The sequence below is a fragment of the Cricetulus griseus genome, chromosome 3 (genome assembly GCF_003668045.3).
Source record: "Cricetulus griseus strain 17A/GY chromosome 3, alternate assembly CriGri-PICRH-1.0, whole genome shotgun sequence".
Classification (NCBI taxonomy): Eukaryota; Metazoa; Chordata; class Mammalia; order Rodentia; family Cricetidae; genus Cricetulus; species Cricetulus griseus.
In genome coordinates this window covers 71,957,190-71,980,534 of record NC_048596.1, presented here as the reverse complement: position 1 = coordinate 71,980,534, position 23,345 = coordinate 71,957,190, and the positions used below count along the sequence as shown (strand labels likewise).

The following is a 23,345-nucleotide window of genomic DNA, read 5'->3' as shown; positions in this document are numbered from 1 at the left end:
ATATCTTTATACTATTAAAAATGCCAGCACATTTCAGTTAACTAATTAGCTTCCAAGCTAAGATAAACAATTTACCTCTTGATTTTTCTTTCTTCTTCTTCTTCTTCTTCTTCTTCTTCTTCTTCTTCTTCTTCTTCTTCTTCTTCTTAGTGGATGATTTTAGGGTGGTTTCTCTCAAGTTGCTGCAGACACACTTCAAGAAGTCTATAGACGATGGGAAAGTCAGCCGAGTGGAGTTCCTTCCAGTTCACTGGCATAGTGCCCTGGGTGGGCATGCCACGGGTGTGGACAGGTTTGTAGATTTTGATGTCATGTTTTTCAGAGCAGTTAAAGTTAGAGGCAAATTTAAACCTTAATGCAAACTGGCTTATTCCAACTTAAGCAAATAAGGTTCTTTATGTTAATGATAATCTTGTTCTGATGTGATGAAATGCTAGTTACACTATAAATATGTGACTGTTCCTCAGATATATCTGTGTGTTTGCTCTCACTGTAAATATTTAAGAGGATTTAGGAATAATTTTAGACACTTTGAGTTTATTTTTGGTACTGGAAATTGAACTCAGATTCCCAGGTGTGGTGAACACACCCTGGCTCTGTAGCTGGCTTTAAAACCCACTCTGACCTGCTGTGGTTAGGTGGGGCCTGCTGGGAATGCTCAACAGCCTCCTTGTCTGGTTAACAACTAAATAGATCTTCTTCACCACGTGATATCTCCCATGGGGCAAAAAATTCCACCCCTGTTTGGGATTTAGATTGACAGTTTCTTTGTGGGCATGCACGAGGCTGTTGAATGGTAGGATGTTTAACATCCTAGAGTTGATCGATGCCACTGAGGGCTAGCAGCACTCACCAGGCACTGTGACAGAAAACCACCCTCAGTTTCAGAGCCACGGTTTCAGATAATATTTACCCTGCCACACATGGCTAATAAAATGCTCCCAGTTAGTGGTCCCTGTGATGTGTCAGGGCACATACTTTAATAAAGCTATCCCTGCGGACAGCATTCTGGCCACATTGTACTGTACTGTGAGGTGCTTGCTTCCTCAGTGGATGCTGAAGAGTTTTTGCTTCAAGTGACTCCTTCTATATTCTAACTGTGACAGCCTCTTGTCTCTGCCAGACACAATTTTTGTCAGGCATACAGATTTTCAGTTAGTCAGAAGAAAATGGGATGGTAGGCTTTTCTATGTATAAATCAGCCTGTGGCATTTATAAGTTCATTGTACTAATTAATATATAATCTGTACCTTTGTATGTTTTTTTTTTCTTTCAGAAATAAAAATCTAAACTGTTAAAAACCCAGAGGTTGAAGGTAAATACTAATAGTAACTTTGTTTTTCCTTTTAAAACAGGAATATCAAGAAAATCACTTTGCAAAGTATCGGTCGGTTTCGGCACTTTACTAATGAGACTCTGCTAGACATTTTGTTTTACAACAGCCCTACCTACTGCCAGTCAATTGTGGAGAAAGTGGGAGTGGAGATAAACCGGCTATACTCGCTCTTTTTGAGTCGGAACCCAAACTTCAAAGGAAAGGTCTCTGTTGCTGGTCACAGTTTAGGTAAAGGTGTCACGTAATTTCAGATGTGCCTGTTTGGTTTGTCCAGTCATTGCTTTGTGTTTGTCTGGCTGCAAGATTTAGAGAGCTTGGGTTTTGAAGAGAAGACAGTGTTTTGTGGTTAGATTGCCTTTGCTTGTCGTGTCCAGTAGCAGAGGAAGGCTATGTGTTTTCACTGTTTTAAGATTTTATTTCATTTATGTAGTGAGTGTGGATCTGTTGAATATATGCCATGTGTATGTGGGTTTCCTTGGAGGCCAGAAAGAGGGTAACTCATTCCCGGAGCTGGAGTGAACGGTGCTTGTAAACTGGTGGGTATGGGTGCTAGGAACCAAGCTTATGTCCTCTGGAAGGAAGAACAGGATGCAAGTAACCACTGAGCCGTCTCTCTACCCATTAGACTGTACATGTTGTTTTGTTCTTAGATGAAACAGGAATATTTTTAGATCTAGAATGGGAAGGTAAAACTGTCCCATGTAATTTCAGATTTGCTTGTTTGGTTTGTTCAGAAGTTGCTTTGTGTTTTTCTGGCTGCAAAACTTAGAGCATATACAAGACTCATACACACGTACACGAATGGGCATATGTACTATAGCACCTGTGCGCAGTCAGAGGACAGCTCTGTAGTGTCCTTTCTCTTCCACCTTTACATTGTGCCTTACTTTGTTTTCTGTTGCTTTGATGAACATCATGATCAAAAGCAACTTGGGGAGGAGAGATTTTTATTTCAGCTTACAGTTGTAGTCCATCCTGAAGGAAGGGCAGGGCAGGGCTTCCTGTGTACACAGGAACCTGGAAGCAGGAACTGAAGCAGAGACCATGGAGGAGTGTTGCTTCCTGGTTTGCTCCTCCTGGCCTGCTCAGTACACTTCAGGATCACCTGCCCAGAGAAGGCACCAACCCAGAGCAGGTGGGTTTTTCCTCTTGAATCATTGCCAGTGTGATGGCGTGTTTTCTAGTTGAGGTTTCCTGTTTTCTCATGACCCTAGCTCTGGCAAGTTGACAGAAACCTAAGAACACATGGGCTCTGGAGATGAAATTCAGGTTGCAAAGCTTGCACAGCAGATTCTTTTACTGGCTGAGCCAGCCGTCTTGCTGGTGCTGATTATCGGATTTTAATCAGCTTCTCATCTTTGTATGACTTCTGCTAGAGACTAAAAAAAAAGCCAGGAGGATTTGTTTAGTGTTGAAAATACTTGGGGTAGGTAACTTTGTTATAAAGCACAATATGTCTTTTTCTTACTTAGGTTCTTTGATTCTGTTTGACATCTTGTCTAATCAAAAAGATGTGAGTGTCTCTAAGTCTCCGGGGTCCAAGGCTGTTTCTAATGGAATTATAAAACAGCCAAATTTTCAGGAAAAGCAGGTAAGCCTGTAGTTAGTAAACCTGTGAGATTTAGAGCTAGCCCTGAGTTGTTCTCCAAAGCCTGTACTGTTTCTAGTAACTTTTTAGTTGTCAAAATACATCGAGGCTCAGAAGTACAGTAGAAGAGTTGGGCCGCACGCCTGTAATCCTGGCTGCTTTGGAGGCTGATAGGAGGAGGAGGAGTTCAAAGCCAGCCTGGGCAACACAGTGATATGCAATCTCTAAAAATCTCATTCTTTCTTCCTTATGGATTATAAAGTAAATGTGAGGGCTTAGGATTTTAAAAAGTAAATTATTACATTTATTTATCATCTATCTATCTATCTATCTATCTATTTATCTATCTATCTGTTTTTGAGACAGAGTTTCTCTGTGTGACATCCCTAGCTGTTCTGGAACTTGCTTTTGTAAACCAAATCTGCCTGCCTCTGCCTCCTGAGTACTAGGATCAAAGGTGTGCAACACCACTGCCCAGCTTTAAAAGTAAATTATTATAGCAAATGGAAACATGAGTGATTTACTAGACAAATAAGCTTTAAAGTCCAGGTAACAGATGGCAGAGTGCTAAAATTGTGGTTTATTTGTAGAGCAAAGTCATTTCAGATTTTGTGAAGATTAGGAGACATATGGGAGTTTTTTCTGAGCTTTAGAATATTTTCTTCTCCTTTTTATTAAGATACCTGAAGAATCAAAGCTGATGTCAGATGAATCATGTGACCTTGATGTTGAAAATGAAGAACCCCTAACTTTGCATGGAACCCTGGAAGCACTCAGCCTCTTTGATTACATTAGCACTTTTGAAAAGGAAAAGATGGACATGGAATCTCTGGTACTGATAATAACCTGATTCATTTCATTGAAAATTATTCTTCCTTTGTGTAAGCTTGAAAATTGAAGAATGATTTAAGCATTCTTTTTTTTTTTCTTCTTCCGTTTTTTGAGGCAGAGTTTCTCTGTGTAGCTTTGGAGCCTGTCCTGGAACTGACTCTTGTAGACCAGGTTGGTCTCAAACTCACAGAGATCCGCCTGCCTCTGCCTCCCGAGTGCTGGGATTAAAGGCGTGCACCACCACCACCCAGCTTGACTTAAGCATTCTTACATCAGAATTTATTCCACATAAGCCAAAAATTTAAATGCTTAAAAAATAGAGAAAAAGGAGGCTGGGGGGAGAGTTGTCTCAGTGGTTAAGAGCACTTGCTGCTCTTGCAGAGGACTGAGGTTTGGTTTCCAGTACCCACACTGTGGGTCACAACTGTCTGTGACTCCATTCCAGGATCCAGTGCCCTCTTTTGGCTGCTGTGGGCACTGGCACACACATAGTGACATATGTAAACCCAGAGAACACATACATATAGAATAAGTACAGCAAAAAAAATTTCCTGGTTTTTTCAAGTCAGGGTTTCTCTGTGTAGCTCTGGCTGTTCTGGAACTCATTTTATAGACAGGCTGGCCTCAAACTCAAAGGGATATGCCTGCCTCTGCCTCCCAAGTCCTGGAATTAAAGATTTGAGAAAAAAAGTAGTTAAATGTGTGAAGCTTTTTAAAAGTCTGAGTCAAAACCCAGAAGCCATACATGAACAAGAAATTCAAAGTAGTAGTACCTCATGGCCAGAGAGAGATTATTAGGAAAGCACCTGGACACAGACAGTGGCGGCTTCATGGTCAGTGTTTATTCAGGACTTTGATAAGGAAGCAGCAGGCAAACAGGCATCTAAACAAGCGCATGCATGTTCTGTAGGAAAGAAAGTAACCGGTGACTTCAAGCCTTGGGAGAACAAGTACAGAATGCCAGTTTTAACCAGTCAGTGATAACAATCTGTGGCTAGGAGGAGAAGTTGGCACTGTTTTACTCTGGTTGCTGAGAGCATAAATGGGCACAGTCTCTGCAGAGCTTTTAATGTCTTCCGAAATAAGATTGTGGGCCCTTTGCCCTGCCGCTTTTACTGCTGGAAATGTTTTCTGTAAGGAAGCCCCTGGGAATACCTGCAGGGATGCTCACTGAACACTGTTTTCAGTAGTATAGGACCTTGGCAACCACAGTACATACTGGCAGGGTGTTGGTGGAGTCATTTGTGCAGCCCTGCTGTAGGACTCGCAGCACTTGAATGACAGACAGTGTCATCGATCTTGACCTGTTAGGTACTCGGGTGAAAAGAGATAGGCTTGAGACTGGCACACACACTGAAGAGCATGTTGCTGTTGAGTGCACATTAGGGGTCTCTAAAGAAAGGGCAGATTGCTATCACTTAAAGAACTGGATAGTTGGGACCAGGATGGATGGGAAAGGTCTCAGGGGAAAGATTCATTATAAACAGTATAGTTTCAGAATTTTGCATGACATAGATATATTTCTATTAAAAATAATAGAATTTTTAGTGGGGAGACTAATTTAAAAATTTTTTGTAGTGCTAGGTACTTTAGTCAAGACTTCACACATGCTAGGCAAATGCTCTGCCAGCAAACAGAGACTGAACATTTTAAAACTTAAAATTATCTATTAAGCAAGAAGCCCCAGCTTTTTGGTTGGTTTAGTTGATTCTTGGAATGTTCTTTGTATCCATCCCACTTTTGGCTCATCTGTCTCTAGACTGATTGATTAATTAATATGCTTTTTGCTTCCCTTTAAAGCTTATGTGTACAGTTGATGACCTGAAGGAGATGGGGATACCCCTTGGGCCCAGGAAGAAGATAGCCAATTTCGTAAAACTTAAAGCAGCCAAACTGGTAAGGTTCATCTCTGCCCTCAACACATTTTGTAATTTGCCCTTTTTGTTTGTATTTTTCATCTTTTAAGGCAAGGTCTTACACTATAGCCCAGGCCAGCCTAGAAAGAGAACAACTCACGAGTCATTTTTTGAGAAGGCAAGCCATGATTAAGTGTTGAGAAAAGCTGTGAGATTATGAGGTGTCCCTTTCCCTGCATCTCCAAGTCCAGTTCACAAAACTCTCCACCTCTTCTGAGTCTCTCACCGTCTGTGGGCAGATCCCCGGAAGTTCATCTTCACACGTGACTTTATCCAAAGAGAGAATGATCTGATATTGCCCTGATGAGCACGGTGGTCCAGCACACTTTGTTTCAGGGATGTGCTGGGTGCTTCTGTATGTAGGCACAGTTGGTTCTCCACACAAACAGCAGTGAGGCCAGGCCCACGGCAAGACAGACAAGGATTGAGGAGTGACATCTTCAGGCTCTCTGCTTCATGTCCTGTTTTTTTCCTGCAATAAAAGATTAAAAATTAGAAAACTTCATTGAAAAATTCCTAGAAGGATCCTGTTATATAGATTGCAATGGTTTAGATATATAAGCTATGGTATTTTAAGCTTGGAAATTTTATGCTTGGAAATAAAGATCTATAGTATATTCTCATTTTTTAAATTAAAATATAATTGCTTTTAGATGAACCACGAAAATTTATCAGCCACATTGCATTGATTGCTATGTATTGCTCACAGGTAAATTGCTGACAGATGAAGATAGTACATATTGTGTCTTAATTACTTACTGTCACTGAAATAATGGGACTAAAATCAGCCAATTGTTTTTTAGCAAGGATATCAAATATGCATGGTCTGGATTCTCTCCCCTCTGTAAACCATCTTTGTCATTTTCATTGAAAAGGAGTGGTTTCTAGTATTGGGAATATTGTTAGTTACCTCTGTATATGTTGGCTCATCTGCACATCAAATTGCTGCCAGTGACTCTAGGGGAACAAAATAGCTCTTGGCAGTAAGTCAGTGTATGATTTCTTTAGGTAGCTCTCTTAGCATCTGGAATAAATGTAGTGAAAGAAAATGCTGACCAAGGAGCAAATTGGAGCTGGAAGAACTTTGAAAATTTTAGATTTTAGGTTTTTCAGGTTGTGCCACCTCGTATAGATGAGTGAGATAAGCAAACTGTTCAAAATACCAGTGGTAGAGTTACCCGAGCTGGCTGGCTGAGTTTTCTTTGATTTATTGTCCTTTATATTAACCAGTTGGACTACTTTCCTGTGTTCATAGTGTCTTACACTCTTGGCTTTTTGGCCTTTTTGAGAGGCCAAAATGAATACACATAGGCTTATTTTGAGTTGGGAGTGCCTGGCCTTCGCTTGGCTTGTTGTTAGCCAGCTTTTCTTAAATTAACCTGTCTACCTTTTCCCTCTGGGCTTTTATCTTTCTTACTTCTGTATATCTTCCTCTTACTCCGTGGATTGCTGAGTGGCTGAGTGGCTGGCTGGCTGGCTGGCCCCTGATGTCTTCCACTCCTTGTTCTCGAGTTCCCTTCATATAAACCCTTCTCCACCTGGCTCCTCCCTACAACTTCCTCCACCTGGCTTTTCCCTACAGCTAGTTGCTGACCCAACCTCCTAACTGCAGATGAATTTTATTTAATCAAGTACATCTTTGCATCATTAAACAAATGTTCCAGTGCATAAGTAAAAGTAACACACCTTAAAATAATATTCTACAACAATAGTATTTTGGAATTGATCTGTAGAAAAGAGCATCTTGGTCAACTGTTTTGTTTAGCTGCTGTGAAACAAAGACTAACATAATCCTTCCCAGCCTAGGGGGCTGGAAAGATGGCTCAGAGGTTAAGAGCACTGCCTGTTCTTCCAGAGATCCTGAGTTCAATTTCCAGCAACCACATGGTGACTCACAACCATCTGTAATGAGATCTGGTGCCCTCTTCTGGCCAGCAGGCATACATGCGGGCAGAACATTACATACATAATAAATAAAATCTTTGCCCCATTGCTTTTTCTTTTTGCTTGTGGAAATGCATAGCTCTTAAAATATTCTGGGTACTGAATTTTGATAACTGAGCACATGTGTAGTCAGCACCTAAAGGCAGAATGTGTTTGTCTCTGTGTCACTGTGCTTCTTATCGTCTCCATTGTGATTGCTTTCAGTACAGACATGTTTCTGTCTAGAGAGTCACGTGAGTAGAGTAGGTAGAACGTACTGTTTTGTATCTGCTGCCCTCCTATACTTAATAATTTTAAGATCATGTAAGATAGCCAATATTAGATTGAAATTTAGCGATTTTACTATATTTTGTCTTTTGTAATTTTTATTTTTCTAGGAATCGTACAGTTTGATTATAGGTATCATGACAACATTTTTTCCTGATGATAGCATGTGTCTCTAAAAACTGCATTTTCAGCTGGTAATGGTGGTGCACAACTTTAATTCCAGCACATGGAAGGCAGAGGCAGGTGGATCTCTGTGAGTTTGAGACCAGCCTGGTCTACAAGAGCTAGTTCAAAGACGGTCTCCAAAGCCACAGAGAAACCTTGTCTCGAAAAAACCAAACCAAACAAACAAACAAGAAAAAATAGTAAAAATATTTTTTCTTTTTGAGGTGGTTTCTCTGTGTATCTCTGGCTGTCCTGGAACTCACTCTGTAGAACAGGTTGACTCAAATTCAGAGATCTGACTGCCTCTCTCTCCCTAGTGCTAGAACTAAAGGTGTGCACCACTATGCCTAGCTCAAAATATATTTTTAAAAAGTAGCTTTTCCCAGTAAGCCCAATGTTGTTACTATGCCTGAATTAGTAAGAAATCCTTAATTGCATGACAGTATATCTTGTAGTGATAAATAAGAACTGGACCCTCAAGATTGTCTTCTACTGTTGTGGTGTTTTCATAGGAACAGAAAAAAGCATCAGAAAAGAAGGTAGTGATGGCTGCTGTGACAAAGGGACAAGATGAGAGTGCTCTGAAAACTAAGGAAATGGCTTCTCCTTCTGAATCCAGCGAGTCAAGGAGGAAGCTGTCACTTGGGGCCTACGTGTCATCTGCTCGAGTTGATTATGAGTCTTTTGAAGTTGGCACTGGACAAGTGAGTGTGTGCTGACAAGCTAATGTTTTATGGTTTTTTGGTTTTGGTTTTGGCTTTTCTTTCTTGAGATTGGTTTTCTCTGTGTAGCCCTGGCTATCCTGAAACTCCCTCTGCCTCAGAGATTGGCCTGTCTCTCCTTCCTTAGTGCTGAAATTAAAGGTGTGTGCCACCAACCCCGGTTTTTGGTTGGTTGGTTGGTTGGTTGGTTTTTTGTTTGTTTGTTAATTTTTCAAACAGGGTTTCTCTGTATAGCCCTAGATGTCCTGGAACTCACTCTGTAGACCAGGCTGGCCTCAAACTCAGGAATCCACCTGCTTCTGCCTTCTGAGTGCTGGGATTAAAGGTGTGCACCACCACTGCTCATCTAAAAAGCAATTTTTAAAAAACATAATTGCTTTTCCTTTTATTCTTTTTCCTTTTTTGTTTTATTTATGTTTCTGATGACCTTATGGTATCACATGTTAGCACTTGAGAGGTTAGATATTTTCTCTCTTCTTTTTAATGCAGTGTGTGTGTGTGTGTGTGTGTGTGTGTATTATGTATGTGTATGTGTGGAGTCTGGAGGACAGCCTTGGCTATGATACTCAGGAACAATGATTGCTTCCTTTGAGACAGGATCTCCTTGATATGTCAATCACTGGTTTGGCTAGACTGCCAGCCAGCAAGCTCCTGTCTCTAACTCCCAGCACTGGGATTTCAAGCATGCACCACCACATCTGGCATCTTTATGTGGGTTTAGGGATCAAGGTCAGGTTCTCATACTTGCAAAGCAAGTGTTTTCCCTATTAAACCATCCCTAAACCTCACTTGTATTTCTTAAGGCATTTTTTTTTCTATCATAAGGTACTGATTTCATCTGATTTCTATTGAATTACACGTTTATTTGAAGCCCATGGGAGGTTGTATACCCTGGGCCAGCCTGAGCTACATAGCAGTTTAAGGTTAGTTTGAGCTATGCAGTGAGAAATAAAAGAGAAATAAAAAAATCTTCCAGACTCATCATGTAAGTTGTAAATGTTTGTTTTATACTCTGTGAGTTTTCTTTAACTTTGTTTTTTCTCATGGTGGACCAAAACTTGAATTTCCTTTATTTTTTGAGGCTGGATTTCTCTGTGTAGTCCTGGCTGTCCTGGAACTCACTCTGTAAATCAGACTGGTCTCAAACTCAGAGATCTGCCTGCCTGTGTCTCCTAAATGCTGGGATTAAAGATGTGCACCACCACTGCCCAGCTTAAAACTTGAATTTTCTTTTTTTCTTTTTCTTTTTATAAAGTAAAATCTTTTTTTTTTTTTTTTAAAGATTTATTTACTATGTATACAACATTGTGCCTCCTTATATGCTTGCATGCCAGAAGAGGGCACCATGTATATCTACACACCAGAAGAGAGTACCAGATCTCATTATGGATGGTTGTGAGCCACCATGTGGTTGCCGGGAATTGAACTCAGGGCCTCTGGAAGAACAGTTAGTGCTCTTAACCTCTGAGCCATCTCTCCAGCCCAAAACTTGAATTTTCATAGAAGGCAAATCTGCATTGTGTCACTTAACTAGCTGCATTCTTGGTGAGGGGGTCACTTGTCTGGCTTTCACTGTCTCACCTGTGAAGTGGGCGTGATGGATTTCGCCTCATCTGGTCTGTTAGTGGACCTCTGTTCTTGGATCATGGCATTGGTTATTCTTTGTTCCTAAAATACTAACATGGCAAAGACATTTTCCTGCTCCTAAAATAAAAGGGAAGAACTTTGTAAACACAGTATGTTTTTATACAGATGTCTGTTTTTCCCTTGAGAGACTTCATGCAAGCTATCCCATTAAACTCCTTCAGGCAAATCATTTTTGGGGGGCGTAGGGGGAGTGGTTTTCAAGGCAGGGTTTCTTTGTGACTTTGGAGGCTGACCTGGAACTAGCTCTTGTAGACCAGGCTGGTCTCGAACTCACAGAGATCCACCTCCCGAGTGCTGGGACTAAAGGCATGCCCCACCACTGCCTGGCTCAAATCTTTTTTTTTTTTTCCCTAGCCAGTCTCATATATCTTGGCTGAGTTTTAAATCACTGTGTATTCAAGGATGACCCTGAGCTTTCTTATCCTCCCATCTCCAACTCTCTATAGGAAGATAGAATTATAATAGAATTAACATAGAATACGCTAGACTAGAACCCCCTCATTGGGGTGATCAGTGCCTTCTTTGGTATTGTGAAAACCCCATGTTATAACTGAAGCAGAGGCAAAACACTTAAGAAAGTTAACCAAGGGTAGAACCAGACCAAAGCAGGGTGATTATAGGCTCTGCAATTTGAAACACACTTAACATACTTCCGTGCTCTATTTATTATATTAGACATTAGAAGTAGAGCAGGGGATGCAGTAGACCCCAAAGATTGCCGAGAAATTCTATCTTTCTCAGCTGACAGCAGCTCTCTTTGAGCTAGTGCAGATTCAAGAATATTTACAAGTTCAAAGGGTTTGTATATTTGACTGTGGAAAGATGATTTTCATTGTTCTTTCTTCTAGGTTTCTGTCACTTACACCTCTTTAGACTTTGAACCAGAGATCTTCTTTGCCTTGGGCTCTCCAGTCGGCATGTTTCTCACTATCCGAGGTGTGGACAGGATTGATGAGAACTACCGTCTCCCTACCTGCAAAGGCTTCTTCAATATCTACCATCCGGTGAGGGCTTGAATTCACTTCATCCAAATAGATTCTCATATTCTTGTTCCTAGGAAATTAATAGCGGTCATGAGTTGCAAAGCTCAGTTGTCCATGCTGAGAGTCTGATGACACCTTCCAATTAGTATTTCTACCGGAAAGCTTTTACTCAAAGGGAAAAAATGTGTTTGTTGCTTTGCTTGCAAAGTAATTTCACCTATAAGTTGGAAATGTCATAATTGCCGGGAGCTGAATAAGGTGTGGAAAAAAGTCAGCTTTTGGCTTGCCAGTTAGGTATTTGCTTCTTCCCTAACTGCACATGTAACTCCACGTGAGCGTTCACGGGTTCCCACTTTTCCTCCTTGCAGCTCGATCCAGTGGCATACAGACTAGAACCTATGGTCGCTCCAGATTTGAACTTAAAAGCTGTTCTCATTCCACATCACAAAGGCAGAAAGAGACTCCACTTAGGTAAGAAGCAGATGCTTTGTCCACTTCCTGCACAGCAGGCACGAGATTAGGAGCTCAGGGTTATGCTTGGCTATAAAATGAGTTAGAAGCAGTCTGAGTCACATGAGACCCTGTCACACAAAACACAATAGAAACACAAACAAAAAATCCACACAGTTTTCCTTTCTTGATGATATTGTAAACTGTAGTGAATTATGAAAATTTAAAACAATTGATATTATGTGTGATGCCTCTGTGTGAGTGTGGGCACATGTGTGCCACTGTGCACATGTGGAGATCAGAGGATAGCTTTCAGGGACCAATTCTCTCTTTCATTGTGGGATCCCATGGAGGTCAAAAGAGGGGGTTGGATTCCCTGAACCGAAGTGCTCTAAATTACTGAGCCACCTCTCCATCCCTTTTGTAATTAGATTTTGACAGTATGTCATTTTTGGAAATGAGAAGACTCTGTGTGTGTGTGTGTGTGTGTGTGTGTGTGTATACACATATGTTTATGTATATATGAAATAAAATAAAAATTTAAATCTTTAGAAGTTAAAATTAAAAATTTGTTAGCTTGCAGAGTGATTTAAATTCGATTATTAGACAAACAGATGGCTTGTCTTTTAAATTGGAAGTTTAAGTTGTGGTCATCAGTGTGTGTGTGTGTGTGTGTGTGTGTGTGTGTGTGTGTGTACATGATGTGTATATGTGTTCATGAATGAGGTCAGAGGATACCTTTGGTTGTCTGTTCTCTCCAAGTTTCCAGGGATTCTCTTGTCACCACCATTCATATCCCTCACAGGAGCTCTGGCAGTATAAGATGCATGCTATTCCATATGGCTGTGCATGGATTCTGGGGCTCAAACTGAGGTCTTCACACTTGCATGGCAGGCACTACCCCTGGAGCTATCCCCTCAGTTCCTTTATTCCATTTTTTGTTGTTGTTTTTTCCGAGACAGAGTTTCTCTGTGTTACAGCTCAGGCTGTAATGGGAACTCACTTTGTAGACTAGGCTGACAGTGAGTTCACAGTGATTCTGCCTCTGCCCCCTGAGTGCTAGGATTAAAGGTGTGTGCACACCACTGCTGGGCTCCTTTATATGAATTAAAAAAAAAAAAATTACAGGGGCTAGATTGATGCCTCAGTGGTTAGAAGCACCGGGTGCCCTTCTAGATGACCTAAATTCCATCCCTAGCACCCACATGGTGTATCACAGCCTTCTGTAGCCACAGTGTCATGGAGTCCAATACCTTCTTCTGGTCTCTGAGGGCACTGCATGCATGTAGTGCAGACATACACACAAAATAAAGCAATCTAAAAATTGATTTCATTTTTAAATGTGTGTGTGTGTGTGTGTGTGTGTGTGTGTGTGTGTGTGTGTGTGTGTGTGTGTGTGTCACAGTATGGGTGTGGAGGTCAGAGGACAGCTTGTAGAAGTCAGTTCTTTCCTTCCCATGTGAGACTCTAGGGTCTCTCAGGTTGTGAAGCTTGCCAGCAAATGGCTTAGTTAGTCGTTTTACCAGCCTAGAGTCTTTCATTTGCAAATTTATCTCACTATTACAAATTAGAAAAATTGACTTTAAAAGTCCTGCAGGCCTTTTTTTTTGAGACAGGGTCTCTCTCTACAGAGCCCTGCCCTGGGACTCACTATGTAGACGAGGACTGGCCTTGAACTCACAGAGATCATTCTATCTGCCTCTGCCTTTTGAGTGCTGGGGTTTAAAGATGTGTGCCCTCATGCCCAGCTGTTATAGTCCTGTTTTAAAATTTTTCAGTAAAAATGTATAGGATTATGGTGTTTGAACTTCTTGAGAAAAACTTTTTAGGTTTGGGATGGACCAAATTGTTATAAGGGAGCTGCCTGGGGTGGCATATGTCTGTAATTCTAAGGTTAGGGGTCTGAGATGTGAGGAGCATGCTAAGCTTGAAGCTCCAAGACACTATGTCAAAACAGACAAACAAAAAGCAGGCAAGGAGGCCGAGGCAGATTTCTAATTCAAGGCCAGCCCTTCATAGTGAGACATTGTTTTTAAAAAAATCAATGCAAATCAACATTTTACCCTATTGAGAGTTCTTGGTTCCAAGAGGCTCATATGAAATTTAAGAGGGGAGGAGGGTCCTTGCTTGTCTGGGGATATGGTTAACTTTTAGTTTCCATGGCACAGAATTCCAGTGGCTAGTTAACTTGGTGTGTCATCTGAATTTGTTTAGAGTTGAAAGAAAGCCTTTCTCGAATGGGATCTGATTTGAAGCAGGGCTTTATCAGCTCTCTGAAAAGTGCTTGGCAGACACTCAATGAATTTGCACGTGCTCACACCTCTTCAACTCAATTACAAGAAGAATTGGAAAAAGTGGTCAATCAATTCAAAGAGGAAGAAGAAAATCGAGTAGTTGAAGGCAAGTTTGATATTGGACGTGTTTTCCCTGACAGATGATGTTGAAGAGCATAAAATGCTTGTAAATTGTTTGAGACAGTTTTCCTTTCTAGACCTCGTCGGACTGGATAACTCCTGTAAAGGAGACTATGTCCTGATAGTCCATGTCATCCTTCATCAACTGTTAACCAAAAGTTTACCTGCTAGTTCTTGGGCTTTCTCTGCAGTTTTAAGATTTTATGTAGAGTCTTCAGGCCGGGGTGGAATATGAGTTGAGAGCTGAGTTTGTATTCAGGCTCTGTGAGGTTCCTGCCCTTTAGCTCCCACTGAACTGTGTGTTTAGAGACTAGGTATGTAATGCCAGGTCTTCGTGCTCTTTGACTTTCAGATTCTAATTGTTTCTTTCTTTTTTTTTTTTTCTTTCTGCAATGCTCTCTCACTTTTTTACAACTTCTGTCAGCTGTTGGCTCTCTCTCCTGTCTCTTGGGGAACCATCCCCTCTTCCCCTGTTCTCTGGAGGAGGTGGGTGAGCTGGCAGCTTCTCAGTTGCTATGAGTGTCAAGCGATATTCATTGAACCCAGAGAGTCAGCTAAAGTCAGAGGGTAATGATTAAGTGATTGACTTTGATATTGAAATGGTTTAAATTCTAGCAGAAAAGATTGAAAGTCCAGAACTTTCCAAGGATGAGGATTACTTAGGAAAGGTTGGAATGTTAAACGGAGGCCGCCGGATTGACTATGTTCTTCAAGAAAAGCCAATAGAGAGTTTTAATGAGTATCTCTTCGCTCTTCAGAGTCACTTATGCTATTGGTAAGTATTTTTCACTTTGATTCTCTTTGAATGGCTTCAACTCGTACAATGATTTCACTGTAGTGGGGGCCTTTTACTAATTACCCAGTTGTTACTGACTTAATACACCATTGAACTCACACATTCTGTTAGGTTTTCATTGTTGCTTACTTGGTGGTTTAAATCCAGATGGAGACACTGAGGAGACAGACTTGGGCAGCAGTTTACATTTCTGACTTGTTAACAACCTTCCTAAGTCTGCATAGAATTTAGTTATCCACAAGATGGCAGTGTGTCATCTGCCCTTGACCAGAGACCATTCGTTGGTATTTGCAGTGTTTTTATAGGGGGACCTTTAATGACAGGAGTTTAAGGCCTTTAAAAGGCATTCTTCCATATGTCCCCATTACTGAGGAGACTCCTAGCATGCCTGTTTTGGAGCTGATTGGTGTCCATACAGTCCTTAAAGACTGCTCTGTGCTCTGCACTTTGCAGTCTGTCATCTTCCCATTCAGAGCTGAATAGAATAGCATATAGGGCACTCACCTCCTTTGTGTAAATGTTAACGTTTACTCATTATTTAAGTATTGGTTTTTTGTTTCTGCTAGGGAATCTGAAGATACCGCCCTCTTGTTACTTAAAGAAATCTATCGAACAATGGACATTAGTCCAGAGCAGCCCCAGCATTGAGCAGACTTGCATTTTACTAGGTAAGTTAATCCTTACTGAATGTGTAAGTGCTGATGTTTGTGTTGCTGGAGTTTTGGGGTCCCTTTGTCATAGATGATAGAGGGTATCAGGTCCTCTGGGAATTCCTAGTCTTGTTAATAAGAGAATTTAGGAATGGACTCAAATGGAAGCACAGGGACAATTTTACTGTTGTTGAAGAGGAAAACTAGGCCATGCCAGCTGTAAGAAGAGAATGCAGGAGGAGAGAGGAAAAACGAAAAGCAGAAAAGGCCATTTAAGCTGGCATAGTGGTGACTTGGACTCTGGCCAAAGGAGACAGCTGATGAGAGATAATTGGATTTGGGTCTGTTACGGAGGAAGAGCTGCTCCCAAGTCACTGCTGAAGTCACTGTGGCTGTAGAGGAACATAGAGTTAAGGCCGACTCCTGTGGGTTTTGATAGGAATTGCTGGGTACATGATGGTGCTTTCTTCTGGCAGGGCCCGGTGAAGGAGGAGGTGTTTTGGAGGAACGGGTAATTTGTTTTCTTGAGTCAGTAGTTGATAATGTTGGTCTGAAGGTCAAAAGAAATCTCAGAGCTGAAGATGACTTGAGAGGCATCAGCATGTATTTGCCATCCAAAGTCTCATTTAGTAGAGGTCACCTTGAAGGGGCGTGGGGGAAGAGGAGGAACCCCTAGAGTAAAAAGACTCCAGGACCTGATCCCAAGTGAGGAGGATTGCTACAGGCAGTGGTCACAGGACCAGCAAGAAGTGGCCTTTGGCTCCGGGCAGACTCAGACTCAGAGTTGCTTTAATGTCAGACTAGGGGTCAAAGATGAGGTGAGGAGAAGGAGCTTTGTCATGAAGGGTTATAGAAGTAAGGCAGCGGGGAGTGAGTGGGATAGAAAAGTTCCAGAATTGAGGAGCGTGATAATTTTGGACGCAGGGATACTGGGTGTGGGCATTTGGAAAGGCAGGGAGCATAACAGCAAGTGTGGTGAGAGCTGAAGTGTAGGAAAGGCAGGGCAGAGATGTGCGGTACGGGCTAGAGGGAAGGGAGGTGCTCTTGGACGGGCTCTGCCTTCTCTGACGTGTGTGGGAAGGTCGTCAGCTGAGAGGGAGGCAAGGGGCCTGCTGGTATAGTTGAAGAGAGAAGAGCAGATAGATACCTCAGTGTGAGAGGAAGGAACTCACCAGCCCAGTGTGATTGGATTTTATTGCAGGTTGGAATGCCTGCTGGTATTTTGATCATAAATTTCAAGTAATTACTTTGTTACAGTGGCCTGGCTTCTCTGGCCATATTTGGTTACCCGGGCAAGGGTTAGAGTTGGCAAATTTGTGTGTTTACCAGGGATAGGCAAGATAGGAGGGGGTGGATACTCACTGTAGTGGGGGCACCAGAGACATTGACCACATATGAAGGGTGAGGGGCTTTGGGCAGAGAATGGTGTGTGTGGAGTAGTGATTGCCAAGGCTCTGGTTTGTCCTATGACAGGGTCCAATGGAGCTGTCATACTTTGTTCAACAAATACTTTTTGTACTTGGAAGCGATTTTTTTGTTTGTTTGTTTTTTTGAGACAGGGTTTCTCTCATTGCTTTGGAGCCTGTCCTGGAACTTGCTCTGTAGATCAGGCTGGCCTCGAACTCACAGAGATCTGCCTCCCTCTGTCTCCCAGATGCTGGGATTAAAGGTGTGTGTCACCAACACCCAGCTGAGATTTTTTTTTAAATTTATTTATTATGTATATGGTGTTCTGCCTCCATGTAACCCTGCAGGCCAGAAGTGGGCACCAGATCTCATTACAGATGGTTGTGAACTACCATGTGCTTGCTGGGAATTGAACTCAGGACCTCTGGAAGAACAACCAGTGCTCTTAACCGCTGAGCCATCTCTCCAGCCCCTTCAAACCTTTTCTTTAGATTTATTTTATGTGTATATATGTATGCCTGAGTGTGTGTGTGTGTGTGTGTGTGTGTGTGTGTACACCATATGCATGCAGGAGCCAGTGGAGGCCTGAAGAGGGCATCAGATCCCGTGGAGCTGGAATCACAGGTGTCTGTGAACTGCCTAATGTGGGTGCTGGGAATAGAACTGCTGGATTTCTGCAGGAACTGAGCTCTTCCTCCAGCCCTAGTTTTCCTCTTAAGTTTATGTATTCATGTTGTTTGCTATCTTGTAGCCTGTCTTTTTCTATGTCAGATATATTATTTTCCTATTGGGATATGTATTTATAGATATATTTGTGGTACCAGAGGTTGGGCATAGCTCCTTGCACATGCTGTACTACCACTGAGTGACATGCTCAGCCCTGTTTACAATTTTTTTTTTTCTGAGACAAGGTTTCTCTGTGGCTTTGGAGCCTATCCTGACACTCACTCTGTAGAGCAGGCTGGCCTCGAACTCACAAAGATCAGTCTGCCTCTGCCTCCCTTGTGCTGGGACCACCAATGCGTGTGCCACCAATGCCCAGCAATTTTTGTTTGTTTTTATAAATGGATTATACATACATGTCGTTCAACTTCTTTATTTTATTTAGATATTTTAAAGCCTTTAAATTAATATTTATTTTTATTTTGATGTGTGTGCCATGCATGGTGTGTGCCTGCTGGAGTAAATACTATCTTTGCCATACTGGGTCCTGGAACTCAAACTCAGGTTGTAAGGTTGTGTATAAGCACCTTTACCCACTTTATTTCACAGTTTTATTATTTAATAATTTATCATCCATTGTTGAATATTAGGTAACCCCCCATTTCACTATTATACATAATTTTGACATGTAGCTTTACATGCTTTTTGCCTGTCTCTGACTTGAGATAAACCCGTGAGTGGCACTGTTAGATCTAGAATATTACATATTTTGAAAGGCTTTCTAATCTCTTTTTACTGTTGAGTTTAGAGAAACCCCTCAGTTTTTTTTTTTTTAATTAAGATTTATTATGTATACAGTATTCTGCTTGCATGTGTGCCTGCCGGCCAGAAGACAACACCAGATCTCATTACAGATGGTTGTGAGCCATCATGTGGTTGCTGGGAATTGAATTCAGGACCTCTGGAAGAGCAGTTAGTGCTCTTAACCTCCAAGCCATCTCTCCAGCTCCGGCCCTCAGTTTTCTTAGCTACTGTTAATGTATAATTGCCAGTTTTTCTTCTGCCTTGCCAACACTAATTGTTTCTGTTTTTGAATTCTGGCCAATTGAGTACCAGAAATTGCTAAATCATCATTTTGGTTGTGAACTTGAGTCGCTCTGATGTATTTAACCTCCCAGTTCCATTTCTTTGTCAAGTTCCTCTTAACCTTTTTGCATTTTCCTGGAGGTATGGGATAGGGGCTCTGTTGGGTGTGTTCATGTGGGTGTGCCTGTATGAGGACTTTTGCTTAATGAAACTAATGGGTGATGGTGATATTTAAGGGTATCATGCAGCTTCCCTCCAGCTTGTTACTTGTCTTTTATCTTATTGTTTAGATTGGGAGTATGTTTTAAAACTAATGACTGCTTAGATATTTACTTTTCCTTGCTTTTAGTTCTTCATCTAACTCTAGAAGTATGTGGCCTGAGAGGGGCTTCACTTGTTCCCCGAGCCGTATTTGAATGCTGTGCCCTCTTTGCTTGATGCCTTTATCATTTGTCTAGTATCTGTTTTCTGGGCATTCTGATTAATTTATTTATCATACTTTATTCATTCATACTTTATAGCATTGTTTTTTTGATTTTCAAGACAGCGTTTCTCTGTGCAGCCTTGGCTGTCCTAGAACTCACACTGTAGACCAGGTTGGCCTCGAACTCAGAGATCCAGTGCCACCACCCCACCTCCACAAGTGCTGGGATTAAGGGTATGCATCATCACTAACTAGCTTGTTGGTTTTGGGTTTTTTGTTTTGTTTTGTTTTTTGTTTAAGACAAGGTCTCACTATGTAGCCTAGGCTGGCCTTGAACTCACAGAGATTCACCCGCCTCTGCCCACTGCTGGTATTAAAGGTGTGCGCCACCATACCTAGCTTTGTTGACTTCACTGAAAGATCTTTGGCACAAAGCCCACAGCTCCCCCACAGGTCCCCGTCTCTGCCTCAGCCTTTTGGAAGGCGTGTCTAAGGACATGTGCTTGAAGTGGAGCTCGGAGTCTCTTGCAGTGTTGGATAATATGGCTGACTTCACAATAGAAAGGAGCATCTCTTACTGAGAGTCCGTGAAGTTCACTGAGGATTTTTTAAGACTCTCATGTCTTTACAGGAAGTTCCAGCATGAGTGCTGTTGCTAAAAGGCTCTGTGGTGGCGATCCCCCTTTGCTCCTATGATGGATGACAGAAAAGTGACCCAGCAGCAGTTTCTAACATAGGCTTCTCGGATGTAGGAATTCATTTTAAAAGGCGTGGGACAGAAAGACACTGGAAAAAAAAATCAGTACCACATTTGGACAGTATAGAAAAAAAATATAATCATAAAATGATGCTGTGGAAATTCTCAGATCTGTTTAGTTGTGTAGTTATCAAAATTAAGTATGTCTTAATGAAGAGAGATTTGTAGCATGCAAACTGTTATTTCTATTTCTTGAAACTATTGTCAATGGGTATTAAATGTATATTTTTCTTTGTATTAATGCAATATGTTATTTTTATTTAAATATGGACTTCTTGAGAAACTATAGTAACATGATTTTTAAGAAACTTATGCTAGGCTGTGCGTGGTGGCACACGCCTTTAATGCCAGCACTTGAAAGGCAGAGGCATGTGGATCTCTGTGGTCTCCATATCAAGTTCCAGGACAGCCAGGACTACATAGAGAGACCCTTCACAACAAAAAAGGAAAAGAAAAGGAACTTATGCTGTGCTTTGATGTGACCTGCTCTGAGCTGCCCTGATGCAGTTGTTCCTCCTTGTCACAAGGCAGTAGCCAAGGTCTCCTCTGCCCAAGCTGACCTGAGTGTGTATGAAGCCGAACACCACCACTGAAAGCCTAGCTGCTGGAGTGAAGCACTTGTGATGATCCGACCTCTCCTGGCTTGTCCACATCCCCTGGGACATGAGCAAGTGACAGGCCGTCATTGTGACTGAGGTATCTGTGCCAGTACTCATGGCTGAGGTTCCAGTTAACTGAGAACCAGAGTGGAAGGTTTTGTTCTTTGGTTTTATTTTACTTGTACCAAAGGGTTTGAAAGGGTGGATTTACTTTTCCTGGGATGTAGAGCTGCTTGGTGAAGACTGCTCTGTAACATCAGTTTGTTTACTATAAACTCCTTACCTAAATATTTCCTAACAGACACTGGGAATGCTGATTTCCTTCTTTTGTTACATAGCAGAAACATTTTATGTTGTTTACATAGTTCTCATGGAACATGGACGTTTTTTGAAAACAACATATAATACACATTTTTGTGTATGTATTCTAATTGGTGTGAATAAAACAGTAACATGGATGCTCTTTTCAAGCTGCAAATTGTTTCTCACCCTTCTTAAAGTGTTCCCTTGTCAACCTGCAGCCTCCGTGTGGTTAATCTGTAACTTGATGGGATTAGAACAGGAGGGTTTAGAGCAGTGGTTCTCAACCCCTATGGGGTCCAATGACTCTTTCACAGGGATCACATATCAGATAATCATTTATGTTACAATATATATAACAGTAGCAAAATTACAGTTATGAAGTAGCAATGAAAATAATTTTCTGGTTGGGGTCACCACACCATGAGGAACTGTATTAAAGGGCCGCAGCATTAGGAAGGTTAAGAAACACTGCTCTAGAGCTTCCTTTGACCCCAGGTTTCCGGTCACTTCATTATCTATCTGAGGACACACTATTCCCACTCGGGAGGCACATAGCCAAGTTGGGTTCTCTTGATTCCTTTTGCCCTTTGCTTCCCTCCACCAAGACAATTACTGTTGGTTAGTTTTCATATGACTTCTAATACTGTCAAAGTAAGGGAAAATAGAGGTTCCTTATGTGTATTTTAATAAAATCTATTTAGCTTTTTCAACTTGTAACAAGTTTCAGTTGTATCATTCTGTTTGTGTCTTATGAGTCTTGAAGGGGTGGAGAAGCAAGTCTATGCCAGCTGAGTGTACCTTATTGCCAGTTCTTTTTAATAGTTGGAGTGCACAAAATACAGTATTTCAGTGAGCTTCCCTAAAGACTGTTTTCTATCACTGTTACCTCTTTCTGTCTTTTTATTTTACCCATCCAAGACATGTATTTGAGGATGACCTTAAACTTCTGATTCCCCTGCCTCACCCAAATGCTAGGGTTTCCACACCTGGTTTATACAGTGCTGACCATCAAACCCGGGGCCTGATGATAGTGCACAAGCACCAAACCATCTTAGCCAAGTCCTGCCCCACCACTGCTTCCTGGGTCTGGGTATTAGTGTCTGGTTTACACTGAGCCTCAGGGTCTTGCCACTGAATAGTGTGCCTATGAAACACTTGTTGATTAGGAGAATTTAAAAATCAAAACTGTAAAGTCACAATTCTCAACAGAACATCGCAAATGGTGGAAAGACACTTAGGGAAATGGTCAGTATCCTTAGTTATCTGGGAAATGCTAATCAAAACAACTCAGAACCATTTTACACCAATCAGAATGACTAAGATCAAAAACACTGATGACAGCTTATGCTGGAGAGGATGTGGAGTAAGGGGAACACTCCTCCATTTCTGGTGGGAGTGCAAACTTGTACAGTCACTGTGTAAATCAGTATGGAAATTTCTCAGAAAATTAGGAATCAATGTACCTCAGAACCCTGAAATACCACTTTTGGGTATATACCCAAAGGAGTCATACTCATACCACAAGGACATTTCCGCAACTGTGTTCATAGCAACATTATTTGTAATAACCAGAACTTGGAAACACCCTAGATGCCTTTCAACCAAAGAATGGATAAAGAAAATGTGGTACATTTACACACTGGAGTACTACTACTCAGTGGTAAGAAACAGTGACATCTTGAAATTTGCAGGCAAATGGACAGAACTAGAAAAAAAAAAAAAAATCCTGAGTGAGATAACCCAGGCCCAGAAAGACAAATACAGTATGTACTCACTCATAAGTGGATACCAGGCATAAAGCAAAGAATAACCAGCTTACAATCCACAACCCCAGAGAAGCTAGAACCCTCTTCCAAAAACAGATAGAAGCAGATGCAGACATCTACAACTAACCATTGGGCCAAGCTCCTGGAGTACAATCGAAGTGAGGGAGGAGCGATACTATGAACAAAGGAGGCAAGACCGTGATGGGGAAACCCACAGAATCAGCTGACTAGAGTTAGGGAGAAATCACTGCCTCTGATGTGACCACTGGGGAACCTGCATAAGACAGAACTAGACTCCCAGAATACAGGTGACAATGGTGCAGCTGGGGCAATATATGAGGCCACTGGCAGTGGCTCCATAATCTAACTAATGCACAAACTGACTTTGTAGAGCCTATAGAGAGAGATACCTTGCAGTCTAGGGAAGAGGTACCGTGGTCCTGCCTCAACAAGATGATGGGGCAGACTTAGTATATTTCCTAGGGGAGGGCCTTAGTATCTCTGAGGAGCAGATGTAGGGGAGTGGGAGGAGATCAGGGAGGGGGAACTGGGATTGGAATGTTAAAAAAAAAAGTTGCTGTGGTCTGGGCTGAAGAGATGGCTTAGAGGTTAAGAGCACTGGCTGCTCTTC

General features: G+C 41.7%; 1 protein-coding gene across 3 annotated transcripts in view; it reads left to right on the top strand.

Moving 5' to 3' along the window:
* Positions 1 to 21,665, top strand: part of Sec23ip (SEC23 interacting protein) — a 42,088-nt gene extending 20,423 nt beyond the window's left edge. Inside the window, exons 8-19 of one of the 3 annotated variants that reach the window (XM_027404452.2) lie at positions 151 to 292; positions 1,356 to 1,564; positions 2,809 to 2,927; positions 3,604 to 3,756; positions 5,556 to 5,651; positions 8,560 to 8,751; positions 11,265 to 11,420; positions 11,768 to 11,870; positions 14,064 to 14,249; positions 14,882 to 15,038; positions 15,626 to 15,727; positions 19,921 to 21,665. In XM_027404452.2, coding sequence (XP_027260253.1) covers positions 151 to 292; positions 1,356 to 1,564; positions 2,809 to 2,927; positions 3,604 to 3,756; positions 5,556 to 5,651; positions 8,560 to 8,751; positions 11,265 to 11,420; positions 11,768 to 11,870; positions 14,064 to 14,249; positions 14,882 to 15,038; positions 15,626 to 15,707 — 1,595 coding nt within the window. In that variant the 3' untranslated portion in view covers positions 15,708 to 15,727; positions 19,921 to 21,665. Of the gene's footprint in view, positions 1 to 150; positions 293 to 1,355; positions 1,565 to 2,808; positions 2,928 to 3,603; positions 3,757 to 5,555; positions 5,652 to 8,559; positions 8,752 to 11,264; positions 11,421 to 11,767; positions 11,871 to 14,063; positions 14,250 to 14,878; positions 15,039 to 15,625; positions 15,728 to 19,920 lie in introns of all 3 variants that reach the window. The other 2 variants (XM_027404451.2, XM_027404450.2) reach the window with 2 other exon arrangements.
* Positions 21,666 to 23,345: the final 1,680 nt, after the last annotated feature.